The 14,707-nt window shown below is 50.7% G+C and overlaps 1 protein-coding gene across 5 annotated transcripts in view; it reads right to left on the bottom strand.

Annotated features, from left to right (window-relative positions):
* LARGE1 (LARGE xylosyl- and glucuronyltransferase 1) overlaps nt 1-14,707 on the bottom strand; it is a 516,017-nt gene that overhangs the window by 99,405 nt on the left and 401,905 nt on the right. For all 5 annotated transcript variants that reach the window (XM_044384456.3, XM_026499721.4, XM_044384455.3 and 2 more), the window contains one exon: nt 12,123-12,227. In XM_044384456.3, coding sequence (XP_044240391.1) covers nt 12,123-12,227 — 105 coding nt within the window. The remainder of the gene's footprint in view (nt 1-12,122; nt 12,228-14,707) is intronic.

Below are 14,707 nucleotides of genomic sequence, written 5' to 3'. Positions count from 1 at the left end.
TGGGAGGTGATCAGGTGAAGGCAGCAGAGCCCTTATCAATAGGATTTGTGCCCTTATAACAGAGACCCCAGTGAGCTCCCATGCCTTCTTTGCCATGGAAGGACACAGCAAAGAGAGAGCCATCCAGGGACCAGGAACCAGGGTCTGCCCCAGACCCCAAATCTGCTGCCATCTCTGATTTTGGACTTCCCAGTCTACAGAACTGAGAGAAATAAACTTGTGTTACTTATAACACAGCCTGACAGCAGCCTGAATGGACTAGGACAGCATTATCACTCTCTGTTCGCAGGAGAGGACGCTGTGGCGTGGAGAAGCAGCCCGACGACCTCAAGTTCAGCATGTGCGGCAGGCAGGACAGACTGACCAGGAGCGGCCAGCGCCCCGTCCTCCGGTCTGGGGGATGAGGCCGTTCTGGCTCACCCGGACAGGTGAGATGCGCAGGTGAGACCCAGGGCAGAGGAGAAGCCTTATTTTTGCTTTTGGTTTCTCTTTGTGATTTACTTAGCAAAGAGGGAAGAAAACCACAAGACTCCTGTCAGAGCTACTCAGGAAATAGAATCATTTATAAGGAAAACAGTTTGGGGGGGAAAGATCTCAGAAACAGAGAGGTGGGGGAGCAGTCTTCTTGCCGTTAAGGTCAGCTTCTGGGAGCCTTAAACACACACTCTTTCCTGAGAGGCGGTGCCCGGGGGGATTCAGAAAGCGATGCCAGAGGAGCTCTTCCAGAACCGTGGCTTTTGCTCAGGAGGGCGGGGGATGAGGAACCTCGCCACGTTTTCAGGATGCAGTTAGGAAAATGCTTTAGCGGCTCAGGGTCATGAGAGGCCCCCCACCAAGTGCGGTACCACAGAGAACCCAGAGCCACCTGCCAAGGGCAAAGCGGTGGGTTAAGGGCCCCGGGCCTGCGAACGGGCACTTTTGCAAAGCATCTGAACAGGGTGCAGCCCCAGCGCCGAGATGAGAAACCAGCTCAGGGACGAAATGCGGGTGGGGACAATGAAAAGGGTGAGGGTGCTAGGCGAGGGTTACTAGGTTTCTCCCTAGGGCCCCGAGGGCAGCTGTGTGCTGTTTCAACCCCTCCCAAGCTGCCGGGTGATGCTGGACAGGCCCTGCAGCATTCAGGCATCTGCGCTGCCTAAGCTCCCAGGCTCCCCGCCTCCCCCCACACTCTGCACCGTGGTGCCAGGGGTCTCAGCCACCGTGTACTGACAGCTCCCTGCTCGCCAGGTGTTTTCCGTTCACTTAATCTTTCCAGCCATCCTTGGAGTCTGTGCTGACACTCCCATCTTACCAGTGAAGAAAGGCAAAAAAAAAAAAAAAAAAGGTGAAGGGATTTGCCTCTGTGATCACTGTGTGGTCACCGTAAGGCCACTGATGGAGCCGGAACTTGGGCTCTTTGCTCCTCCCTGTGTACGGGACACATATTCTGCAAGTCACACCTTTGACCAAACTAATAGACCAAACTATGTGCTGTTCTCTGTGCCAAGGATTTCCTCATCTCCCAGCCTGGGCTGGGGGGCGGGAGTCGTCTGCTCTGTTGGCCTGGAAGGTCCACCCCCACGTCCCCACCTCCAGTTCTCTTGCCTGACACTTATCTCAGTGCATGCAAGCTCTCAGGGCTGTGGCACACCCTTCCGTCGCAGCACCCAGCTACACTGCTTTTGTTTTTACGCTCCTACTTTAGGTCTGTGGTGACCATGTGGGGGAAGGGAAATGGCGCAGAGACCACATCTGATTTTAATTTCTGCTCCTGGTGCAGGGCCCGATGCCAGGCACCTGCCACCTGCCGAGTGCGTGCCTACGGAATGGGCAGACGCTATAAAACCTGGGGACATAGACTGGTTCCCACCAGCAACTTTCCAAGTTGACTTCCATGTCCGGAAAGGCAGGAGTGATGGAAGCTGGAATTCACTTATTCGCTCAACAAATATCTGAGAGCTTTCCCTGTGCTTGTAGGACAAAGCTCCCCTCCTCCTTGAAGACCACCTGCTTTCCCTGGCACCTTGTCCTCTCCGTCTTCAGACCAGCAATGTCAGTGAAGACTCCTCCTCACGCTTCGAATCTCTCTGACTCCCCTCTTCGGTTCTGCTGCCAGGTGGAGGAAGCTCTCCGCTTTTAAGGGTTCCTGTGATTAGATTTTCGGCCCATCCGATAAGCCAGGATAATCTCCCTATTTTAAGGTCTGTAATTATAGCTGCAAAGTCTCTTTTGCCATGTAACATCACAGAATCACAGGCTTCAACGATTAGGGTACGGACATCTTTTGGGGGTCCTTCATCCTACCACAATGGGCAGCAGTTGATTAACCAAAAATGTCTATTTTCTAACATTGATGAAAAGTACAGTGAAGAAAAAGAAATCCTTTGGAGAAGATGGCCAAGTAAGCCCATCGAGGGGAGAGGACATCTGAGCTGAGCCGTGAAGGCAGTAATGGGAAGAGCAGTCCAGGCAGGGGGCCCAGGCCCGGGGGTGAGATGTATTTGGGCAACAGTCAGGAGGCCGGTGTGGCTGAAAGAGAGTGTGCAAGGAAGCATAGGGGCCATGTGTCCGGATGGGTAGCTGCGACGAGCCCAGGCCAACTCCCTTCCAGAGACACCGCACTTTGCCACGATTGTCTCTGGGCTAGTGGTGATCTCTACAAACCCTAGACCTTGGGCAGGAGAACGGGATCAGATGCATGGCTCCAAAGCATGTAAACGTGAGACAGAGCTCCAAGGGACGGAGGGAAGAATCTGACGGCATTCTGAAACTGCACACTTGAAGACTCTGATTTGAGCGTTCCTAGATCTTAGGGGCAGCACCAGATCCTGCAGGGTCAGGAATGGCTCAGAGATGGGTTCATCAGCCGAAGCTTGGAGAAGGTCTCTCGACATCTCTGCCCAGGGGGTGTGGGGCACGACCACGTGAGAGCAGTGTGAACACCCAGCTCCATCCCCTGCTCCGGACCTTCGCTGTGCTTGCTGTTCTCTCTGGAATGCTGTTCTAGATCTCAGCATGGCTGCCAACCTCCTTCTTGCAGGTCTGCAGCTCAAATGTCATCAAGTTCCTTCCAGAAGATTCCATTTCCTTCCTAGGCTTCCCAGCACATCACATTATGTCAATGGTTCTCAAACTCAGAGGTGTCGATGTTTTAAGCTGGACATTCTGTTATAGGGGACCCTCCTGTGCATTGCGGAGTGTTTGGCAGCGGCCCTGGCCTTTACCCGCTAAGTGCCAGGGGCATCTCCCTCACTCTGACAACCAAATCGGTCTCAATGCTGCCAATGTACCCCTGGGAGTCACATTTCCCACCAACTCCTGTTGATAACTGTTGCTCTAGGTTACTGTCTTCAAAACACTTACCATCTTCCAAAATTATTAATTTCATTCAACAACAATACTTACACAATGCCTAATATATGCCAGGCATGATTCTAGGGCCAGGAGATAAAGCAGGCAAATTAATAGACAGAAATTACTACCCTTGAGGAACTTGAATCCTCATGGAAAGAGACAGAAAATTAAAAAGGAAATGAGGGAAATTATCGTGGGTCAATTACCACTACGAAGAAGCGTAAGGCAGGGAGCGGCGGCGGAGCTGGAGAGGCCCCTGGTTTAAACAGGTGTGCTCAAGGAACAGCAGCGAGGGCAGAACGGCTGGAGCTGAGAGAGTTTAGGGGCGCCCCAGTGCGGTGGCATCATGGGAAGCGAGACGGGGACTGCTTCTCTCCCACAATAAGCGACCTTCCACAAACAGGGCTCCTTTCTGTCTTGGTCTGTGGCATCCCCTGGGCCTAGAAGGCTGCCTGGCAGGCCACACCTGCTGGGTGCCTAAGGACCGATGTGTCCAGCAAATGGACAAACGGACGGTTGGTGCTGGGGAGGGAGGGCTCAGGCCCAGATCTCTTCAATGGCCGAAAGGCACAGTTACTATCAGAAAGGCTCAAGAAGATACACGTGTCTTCCCTCTTTGGGAACCTCAAGTATCAAAGGAAAGTACTAATATTTGACATTTATTGATCCAGAGACCGTCCCAAGCACTTCATAAATATAATCTCCTTTTGTCCTCAAAGCAATCCTGTGAGGTGGGAACGCTTCAAGTCCTGACAGGACAAATAAAGATTGTTAGTTGCCCAGATATCATGGAGCTAGAACCAGCTGGGACTCGAACCCACGACTGTTCATTTCCAGAACATAACTAATACTATCTTTCAAAAGGAAAAATGAAACAGGAGCTCCAGGAGCACAGGGTGACCAATGTGGGGAGAGGCTGGACACCTGCGGTCCCTCAGTCCACCTTTTAAGTAGTGACAAAAGGCAGCTACTCCTACACGGACTGAGTCCTCTGTGAGGTGGACACAGCCACCCCCGTCTCATATATGAACGGAGGCTCGGGGCATCGGCAACATGCAGGGAACCGAGTGGGGGCAGGACGACAGAAGAGTCTGGGGTGTACTGTTCACTTTCTTCCACCTTGGTCTCTACAGGGTTACTGGGTGGAAGAGGGCGTGGATTTCTGGTGGGAACCTAGAAGGTGGAAGCAAGGCCGAAGGAGATCCTGGTTCGGACAAGCTCTGGGTAACTTCACTGAACCTTAGGAGAAGGGTAAGTGGAGAGGAGCGGCTGGTGGCAGGGCGGCTACACAGACTTCCAGCCAGCTGAACTCCCTCCAAGCAGGGAGCGCGGTCTTAGCCATTGACCCCGACCTTGAGGGAGATCTTAAGCAGGTCACAGCTTTGCACTGGGGTCCGTCGGCTGAGCATCTGCAATGCCTTGAACTCATGGCTCTCTGGGGCAGGGCGGCAGGAGAAGGCAGGACCTCTTCCCAGAACAGGCTACCCCAGGGAAGAATATTCCTGAAACCTATGTGTCCCCCTGGATGTTTGTATTATGGTTGCATATAGACGTTCTAACTCCCTGAGCCTGAAACTAACACTACTCACAGAAACAAAACTAAGGGCTGGTTTTGCATGGCGTTAGTCGACACTGAGCCTGGAAGACACGTCAAGGCAAGAGGATACTTCTTGCTCTCTGATAATCTGCCAAGAGATGTTCACTACTTAGGGAAAGCATCTCCCAGACAGCACACAGCACTCGTAGAATCAAGGTCCTGTTTTGCATCGGCAGCACTGCACTGAAGAGGGTTCTGCCCTGAACACAGGAAGAGAAGCCCTGGACCGCTCTATCGGCCGTCCACTGTGGCGAAGTCTCGGCCTTTACACGTGAACTCAATATTATTTTACAGTAAATTAATTTCCCTTTATTTCTTCTTTAAATTATAGCCAGGACACTATATTGATTTTTTTTTGAAATTATATTTGTAGACAGTGCAGTATAGGTAACCTCTGAATTTTATTCCACGTTAAAAAAAAAAAGGCATTCAAAACATTTGTTACAAAAACGAGGCAAGGGCTACCGGCAGAATGAACAGAAGGCATTTTCATTATTTTTGTGGATGACCCGCAGTTGAGGACTCGAAGTCAAATAAAATGCGACAGAGATTGGTCTAAATCAGATAAAACTCGACCAGAGATAAATATAAAGCCTGTGCCTTAGGGTCAATAAATCTACAGCAGAAGTAGAGAACGGGGACCCTCTGGCTGAGCGGTCATTCAGGCCGCTTTTCAGCTGAACTCAAGTTCAATTTGAGCCTGATGAGCAAATGGCAATAGAAGTCTGTACTGGGAGGCCGCTTCTCAAACTTTAGCATGTATCAGAATCATGCAGGGAGCATGTTTAAAGATTTTATTTATTTGTCAGAGAGAGAGAGAGAGAGCACAAGTGCACAAGCAGGGGGAGCACCAGAAAGAGAGGAAGAAGCAGACTCCCCACTGAGCAGGAAGCCCAAAGTAGAGCTCAATCCCAGGACCCCAAGATCATGACCTGAGCCGAAGGCAGACGCTTTGCTGACTGAGCCACCCAGGCGCCCCAAGAGACCATGTTTAAAGGCAGTTACCTGGCCTCACCTCCAGAAATGCAGGGGCACTTTCCCTGGGCTAGGAAAGCTGATGTCCGAGGCAGACATTCTGAATGATTCAGAAGAGTGGACTGCATGTCCAGCTGGAGGCATGAACCTCTGACGGTTTGATAACACCCAGAATATTATCATTCAGGTCAGAGTGTCGCCACCACAGAGAGAAGCCAGAGCTCCCCAGAAATGGCCAACCAATCAGGACGGTGGAAGGTCTGGAAACCATCTTCCACACAATTCCCTCATATGGGAAGAAGGTTTTGGAGGGCTGGGGACTGGCTTGGGACATGCAATGACACACAGGATGTTGACTTAGAAGGCGCAGTAAGAACGCGTCTCCATCCTTACGGTAGAGAGATGGATGACAAAACACCACGCAAGACAGAGTAGATGTTTCTACTGAGTGAACCATTCCTCGAATGCCAAGCATCCTTCTCTGGGCTTATCCTACAGGCTCTATTTCAGCTCTTCTGTGACACGAGCTTGGGATACAGAGCTCAAAAAGTGATAATCCCCGTGCCCAGAATCAGTGTAGGCGTAGCTTTTTTTTTCAAACTTATTTCCGTAGCTCTAGGATCAAGTAAGAGTGGGAGACGCTGCTGGGCTGAACAGTTTCTCTTACTTTCAGACGTTCCAGGATCTCTAAAAAACCGATATGCAACTTGAATCTCTAAAGGAAGGATACAGTGTGCAGATTTCTCAACCTTATCTGTCCATGGTTTCTAAAGACGTATCAAAATCTCCTGCAATGCCTTCTGGAATCGTTCTAGAAGATGCCGGTCCAGGTTTATGGCAAGGTTGACATTCAACTCTGAATCTCAATGACACTAAGTTCATTTGTGGATGTGCAAGCTCTTCTCCACTAAACTGCAATCTTCTTAAAGGAAGGCTCTTGGTAGCACTCATTTTTTACAAATCTTCTGCCACCCAGAATGCAGGCATTCCGTAGCATGTGCTGAATGAACTACATCTAAAGCTAGCTTCTCTGGATGCAAGTATTACAGACAGAAACCATCCAAGGATGATAGTCCTTCTGAGCATAAACAGTTCCTGGTTCTTGAGCCAAGAGACAAGGAGGGTTCCAGGAAACGGAGGGACTTGCCTAGGGCTGCAGAAAACTGGATGTCGGGGGCAGAGCAAAGGGTCAGCCTGCATCCCATACTTCTGGTCAGCCCACGAAAGCTATCTGGTTAGCAGTTCTTTGGCAAGTGGTCAGATGTAGGCTCCTTTTGAATCCCTGCCACGGAATCCCCACAGCATCTGGCTTCTCCATCTCCACTTTCCTCCAGCCTCAGAGGTGAGTCAGTCCTTGAATGTCCCCATTTTCTTGTTCTGGGGATAAGGATTCCTAGAGAAATTCTTCCTTCCTCCCTGGAGAGCCAGGTCTCCATCTGTCTGTCTCTGGCCTACTTTGGAGACTGAAAGGAATGGGATACATTTTATTTTTAAATAGTTTCTTAAAGCACATCCTCTGGTTAATACGATGTCCTTCAATTCGGGGAGGACGTATCTTGTCCTCGAGTAACCTTTGGGATCGTATGCAAACGCCCCTCTCTGTAAGGCAGCCATCTCCTTTCTCCTGGCCTGCCTTCCCCTTACCCCAGCATCTCTGGTCACCTGCTACCTGTAGCTTTCCTTCCCCTTTCTTCTTTGCTTGTGTTTTTAAAATTTTCACCATCAGTATAGGAACTAAAGTGGGCTGAATCTTAATAAGTCTGTTATAATCTTATTTTTTAATTTTTTTTCTTTTTAAAGACTTTATTTATTTGACAGAGACAGGCAGCGAGAGAGGGAACACAAGCAGGGGGAGTGGGAGAGGAAGAAGCAGGCTCCCAGCAGAGGAGCCTAATGTGGGGCTCGATCCCATAACGCCAGGATCACGCTCTGAGCCGAAGGCAGACACTTAACGACTGCGCCACCCAGGCGCCCCTATAATCTTATTTTTTAAAAAAAAGTCCTGCAGACAGCTGAATGTTGGGTGAATGACAGCTTCCTGCACCTAGATGATGGATGGACAGAGCGGTCAAGAAGGAGCCCATCTCCGTGCGAGGATGTGGGAGGTGCCCTTTAATTCCACCTGAACGCTTATGGCGAGGGCCCTGAGCCGGGGGCCGCCTGGTCATCTGCAGCTGCCGTGGCTTTAGCGGTTCTGTGAAGATGGAATTAAGTTGTGCACAGCTCTGGTAAGAAGGGAGGGGAGCAGGTGGGAGACGGTGAGCAGATCTTCTCTAATCTTTTAGGCCTGTGGGCTTTGTGCTAGCAGACTGGGGAGGAAAACCAAGAAGAGGAAGGAGGAAGCTGGCTGGCTATTTCCAGGGGGAATGTCTACCGTGCAAGACAACTCTCAGAATTAATGAAGATGATGCAGAGTGAAGTGTCTGGTCTGATGCCTGGTGGATGCAGCTGAACTTGATAAATGGGGCCGAATCTAAATTACTTGAAAACAGTTGCTCAGCTAGGCTGTGGTCAGGAGGAGAAAGAAAAGCTACCACCACCTTCCTAATACACTTTGGTCTATCAGGCCTTGTAGCTACACTACCACGGGGAGCCTTACGAGAGGCTGGGAGGAGGGGGCTTATCATTCTCCATTCATAGAGAGAAACCCAAGGCTCAGAGAGCTGGAGTAGCCGTCCAAAAGGAACAGAGCCGAAAAGTGATAAAGTTACCTCTTAAAGGCAGAGTTTTCAACTCAAACATCTTATGCTTTTTTTTCCTGGGGATTTTAAAAGTAAAACACAGTCAGGAAGCTGATATATGAAGTAAAATCATCACTTTTTCTAAAATAATATGAAAAGGCAATTCTTTTCCAGACAGGAGAGAAGGGAGAAAAAGTGCTAGGTGGCTGCGTTATATTTAAGGAAAAGCAAAAAAAGCCTTTTTTTTTCCCCCTGACCTGAAGGCTTTGAAGACCTTAGCAAACCTCATAGAACCACCTTTTTTTTTTTTTTTAAGATTTTATTTATTTATTTGACAGAGAGAGAGAGAGAGAGAGACAGCCAGCCAGAGAGGGAACACAGGCAGGGGGAGTGGGAGAGGAAGAAGCAGGCTCCTAGCGGAGGAGCCTGATGTGGGGCTCGATCCCATAACGCCGGGATCACGCCCTGAGCTGAAGGCAGATGCTTAACCGCTGTGCCACCCAGGCGCCCAGAACCACCATTTTTAAAGCAGAGAATGGATTCCATTCTTGAGAGGATAGGTGGCAGAAAAAACACAAGAGGACAGAGACTGAGATTTACTGTGCCCTTGTTTTGTGTCAATAAAGGCTGGCTTGTTGAACTAGTTACCTTGTGCATCCCCCCCCATCCTAGGTACTATTATCCTGTTGCACAAGGGAGAGAACTAGAGTTCACTCAAGGTGAACCAACTTGGCCAAACCTACGTGAACATCTAGTGGCCAAGTTGCGATTCCGGAGCGGATCTGCCAGTGTTTGCCCACACCAAGCTGAAGGCTCAGCATGGGGCTTTGCTGGAGATACCCCTTTCAGAGGCCTGCTGCGTGCTGGGATTCGGGACAGCAGGCTCCCTCCCCCAGAGTCCTCAATTTCCACGAGCATCTAAGTGCTGCATGACTCATGCACCGATGTGTGGTACAATTCCGAGTCTTAAAATAACAAATCCCCATCACGAAAGCCCATGCGTTCTGAAGCCGCATAAATCCTTTTATAATGATCACTTGGTGTCACTGGCTTATTTAAATGGACACATCATTCCTAACAGGGCTTTCCTCATCTGCTCGGCACTTTAAGTACCAGCCAGCAGGGAAGTAACTCACCTCCTTGGCATAGCAAGTAGGAGCTGGAGAGGGTTTAGATCCTTGTCCGTCTCCTGACCTCATGCTGAAGTCAAACAGGAGAGGCAGGAGGGGACGTGTCATTTTTGTCATAATGAATTCCCCGTGTGCCCCGTTTTTCTTCTCCCTGCAAACCCGGACTGATGACCAGTGCGTTTTCGTTTTCGCAGATAACCATGACCCTGATGTCTCGACGCAGTCTATCTATGCGACGTTGTCTGTTATTCTGGGAGGAAGACAGAGACTCAACACACACCAGGGTTTATCTGAGATTTCCTTTCTCCCACCCAACCAACGTGGGGGTCTCCAGCTTTACAAGAGCCTGGAGTGACTGTGTTGGGAATCCAGGCTTTGACAAAAGATCAACATGGCATGATAATTCACTGACCAAAGGAAGTATGGTTGGCGGGGGGGGGGGGGACACATCTGCATGGTCCCACAGTGGGTTCCTAAAGGTCCAGCCTCAAATGCATCACGAAAGCCCCTGGGAATGTTTGCTGGGAGGGGAAACAGAGTGCCACCTTTCGGAGCAGACCCTTCTGCTCCAGAAACATCCTGGAGGCTTTCTTAGGGGGCAAAATCCTAGGCCCCTCTCCCGATGCTTCAAAGACAGAGTCTGGGATTCTATGACAGTTTCTTGATCCTGAAGCCACTTCAGTTCAAGCTGGGAAGGTGAGTCGTTAACAAGGCAGCCTCCTTACTGATCAGACTAGAGCCTCGACCTCTCTCAGCGTGAGTTTCCTGTGTATAAAGTAGAGATAAGAATAGCACCTGCCTGGTGGGTTAGTGTGAGGATCAAATAAGATCAACATCTAGAAAGCACCCAGTGCAGACTCAGCTGTGACGTGAAGACACTGCCTTCGCCATTATTAAAAATCCTTCTAAACCAGCCAATGGAGAGCCGCTGCTCAGAGTGGCCTGGCTCCTCGTGGGGGTTCCTCAAGACTTTACCATCCGGCAACTCAAGGGTTAGTGCCCAGCACAGCTGGGGGCCCTGGGGGGAGCCTCCAGATGTGTGAAAGGCTGCTGGTTAAAATTCTTCCGTTGCAACCCCTCCGGGCTTGTGGTGCCTGGAAGGTGTCACAGGAAGAAATTACACAGAGTGAGGCATGCCTGGATGTTCTGGCAAAGTCAGCTAAAGAACGTCCCCCATCTCAAAGGATGGCCTTCACAGCACTCCCTGACCTCTCTGGCTCCTCAGGGCACTGACTCTGAACCTTTTTTCCCTTGTCCTCCTCCAGCTTTGGCCCCACTACGACCCCATCTCCGAACTCTCACCTCTGGAAGCTTGACTGTCATTCATTTTTCTTTAGCCTCTGGGGCCCCTGTATTTACACCTGACCTCTTTGGAGTCTGACCCTGAGCTCTCAGTGTTGACTTTTGGCTCTTCCCACTACAGCCTGCCCTTAGTCTCCAGGACCCTTGGGCAGCTCCCTCCCCAGACACCCACCCCATCCCAGGACAGCTGGCCTCAGATACCAGGTCCCGGTCCTTCCGGGCCTGGCAAAACCTACTGCTCCCTGAGCTCCAAGGTCTAGTGCCGACACAAGTTACACGCCTGCATCCTTCGAGAACAGGGTGCCAAAGCAGTGATGAAGAGGATGAAGGGGAAAGGGCAGAAGGATCCAGAAGCACAGTGACAGACAGACATCAGCAGGCCTGAGCTTAAGGAGGGGGAGGCCGCTCTAGTTTCTTATGGGTACATTCTGTGAGGTCATGGGCCATATGTGGCCCACCTGGCACAAGGTCTAGGACACCCTAGCTACTCCACACGCAGTTGTCAAGTACAGAATGAATGAATGAATGAATGAATGAATGATACCATTAACAGAGATGCTTTCGCCACTGAAATATTAGCAGAAATTATGTCACTTCTGACCAGAAACTTTCGGAATCAATAGGACGTCTGCTACTTTCCTTCCAGTAAAAAGAAGTATGAATCAGACGAATCCTGAATGCCTATGGTGAGCACAGATCCCGCAGGCCTCGCACGGACATGGAATGTGAGGAAGATAAATTTCCGTGCTGAGAAGCCAAAACTTTGGGGTTGTCTCTGTAGAATCATCTCTGTATCAGTGGAGCCAAGAATCTAAAGGTCATACCCCTAAAAAAGCCCAATGGGATCTAGGTCTGGAGGTTAGTCAGGAGAGAGGCTTTTTGGTGAGACTGCCACAGACCGCCAAGGTCTGATAGCTACTGTGCTCGTAGTCGAGGCTCTAAGAAAGAGCTGGAAGGTCGACCGCGTATTATCGCCCACCGCAGAATTCAGGCAGCCAGGTGGCCTCCTCCTGTGCTCTGCCTGCCTCCTCCCTCAGAGGAAGGAGCGCTGAGCCCTCACGTCACCTTCCGAAACGCCCGCCACACGCTGCCCTCACGATTTACCTGTGTTGTAGCCCCTTCCGAGGGCAGGCCAAGGGCGGTGATTTTTCCACAGGTTTCCCAGGTACCAGTCACTCTGGTTCTCGACCAAGCCCAGGACCTGCTGACCTGGAAAGTACAGAGAAAGCAAAGGTCTTAGAAGAAGCCAGGCCACATGCAACCGTGAGTACCGAGCAGCAGATACAGCCATGGTGGCTCATCACAACAGCGGCTCTCATTAGTAAGTGCCAGGCCCTGATCCACGGGCTTCACTTGTACTAACGTATTTACTTCTCACACTTCGCCAGCCCTGCCATGTGGGGGCCGCCCAGGGTAGCTAATGAACTTGCCCCAGGTCACCCAGTTACTCTGTGATAAAGTCAGAGTCCCAAACCAGCCAGGCAGCCATGGGTCCACCCATCCCTTAGCTCTTGCAGCACTTCTGTGCTTCCTGGCACGGCTGCAACGGTCCCCACTGCACGCGAGTTCGCTGGCTTTGGGGCACCCGCCGAGATCATCTGCTGCCCACAGAGGGAGGATGTGCTCGCCCCTTGGTGCAGGAGATGGAAGCTCACAGACAAGAGCCCCCTTTGGGCTGCAGCCCCCTGACCCCCACTGGTTTTCCTCTCACACCCACTTTATCTTGGGTCGACAAGCCAAGGTGTCCCGTCAGCATGGGGGTGTTTTCTAGAGGAGCAACTGCTTCTCTGTCCCCAGCGCTCGGCTCTGAGGTTGGCCTGTATCTGGTGCACCAAGGTCAACAGCGCAGGTGAGCCAGGCCTCTTAGCCACTCAGCATCTTAGGTGAGTCGGTCACTCCTCTCCAGTTCTTCGAGCGGCCCGTTCCTGGGACTCCAGGCCTTCTACGGGGGCAGCAGGGCATCAGATCCCTCTATCTCCCACAAGACAACCCTGTCACATCACTTGCAGAAGATATTCCCTGGGACCTATAATCAACTATTGTACAGACCGGGAAACCGAGGTTCATCAGGACCGTGATATGCACAACTATGATTGAGCCGACACATAATTCAGTATTTGTCTGATGCCCAGATTCCTTTCACTGACTCGGTGCAGTCTTGCTCACCTTTACAACAAGCCTTGGAGGCAGGAATTAAAAATCCACATGTTATAGGAAAAGAAACTGAGGCAAGGACAGTTTAACTTGCTAAGGGTCCCACGACTCATAATCACTGTCTTCCACAGCTAACCGATGCCTTCTGAGGCTAAAATCTTTTTATTATTGGCCAATCTGAGAAATACAGACCTTTCTGACCAAGTGAAAGCCCAGCAACACGCTAAGAAAAACACAGCGGTCCTCCCGGTACATCACACTGCGTGATATAGAACTTCCTTGGTGTGATGACAGCTCCCTGAAATGATGGCGTGTGGGTTCACTGTAATTTATTTGATCAATTTATCGAGCTCCTATCTAAATCATCACCCCAGCACAAATACATAAATTAGAGGCACGGGGAAAGTACCGCCACCCACTTTGTCACTGTATACGAGCACATCCAAGGCTTGTAGAATCCCTCAGAAAAACCCGTCCCCAACTCAGGAAGGGCAAGAGCCAATCAATTCCGCCCGCAACAAGCTTGGGTGTATAAAACAGGGAGCTCTGAAAGGCAGGTTGTCCGCAGCTGAGAAAGCTGTGTGCCGCGTCCGGATGCTGGGACCTCGTTCAAGAGCTCATGTGATGACCTCGCATGGAGGTTGGTGGGGGGGGCAGAGGGGCTGCAGAGTCCTTGGGGAGCTGGTTCACAATCACCAACGACCCCAGGTTTGGTATAATGCAGGATGTCACGTGCTCAGCTCTTTCACTGAATTCAGGGTAGCCACCTGAATTTCAGGTAAGGTCACCTTCGGCTCCCTGAAGGTCCAAACTCTGTGCTCTGGCATTGCCTGCACTGTGTTCGGCCCCGATCTATTTCCTCAGAAGCTTTCTCTCCGTAGCCTCCCTGCATTCCCGCCACGTGAAAACGTACAGTTTCACTGCTTGCGTTCTCCTGTCTGGCTCTTGCTCATATGGCTCTTGTTTGGCGGGAACTGCCCTTACCCTTGGCCAACTCCTGCCCAGAATCCCTTCCAGTGCGTCTCCACCCTGAAGCCACCTATGAACACCCCCTGAGTGTGAACCTTTCCCTGGGCTCACCCATGAGGTGGGACACAGCTCTACCTAGCACTTCCTCCCGGCACTTTTTGCCATCAGCTGACTTACACCCCATCAAGGACAGAGAGGTGACACGCAGGCACATCCTCACCTCATCTGTAAATACCCACCCCTCCATCAGTGCAAGGGCAAGGGCTGAGTAGTGTCCAACACACGAATGGGCACTGATAAATGTCTCTAAGTACATGACATCTGGTGGGTAAACCTGTCCCGGCTGGAAGCCCCATAACGTTCGTGTATTAGTATCCCCACGTTTTCAAAGCTGCAGAACCTGTGCCCTCCCCTCATTCACCAAGATCCACATATTCTCCAGAATTCTTTTTAGAAGTGTCGAGGCATGAGAGAATTAATAGGAGGATGTGAATCCCACATTCCCAGATACTGAACCAATTTAGGGGTAAAAAAAAAAAAAAAGTGAGAACAAATGTCACCTTATT

This window comes from Ursus arctos, unplaced genomic scaffold, assembly GCF_023065955.2.
Source record: "Ursus arctos isolate Adak ecotype North America unplaced genomic scaffold, UrsArc2.0 scaffold_21, whole genome shotgun sequence".
NCBI lineage: Eukaryota > Metazoa > Chordata > Mammalia > Carnivora > Ursidae > Ursus > Ursus arctos.
This window is presented reverse-complemented; position numbering and strand designations above follow the sequence as displayed.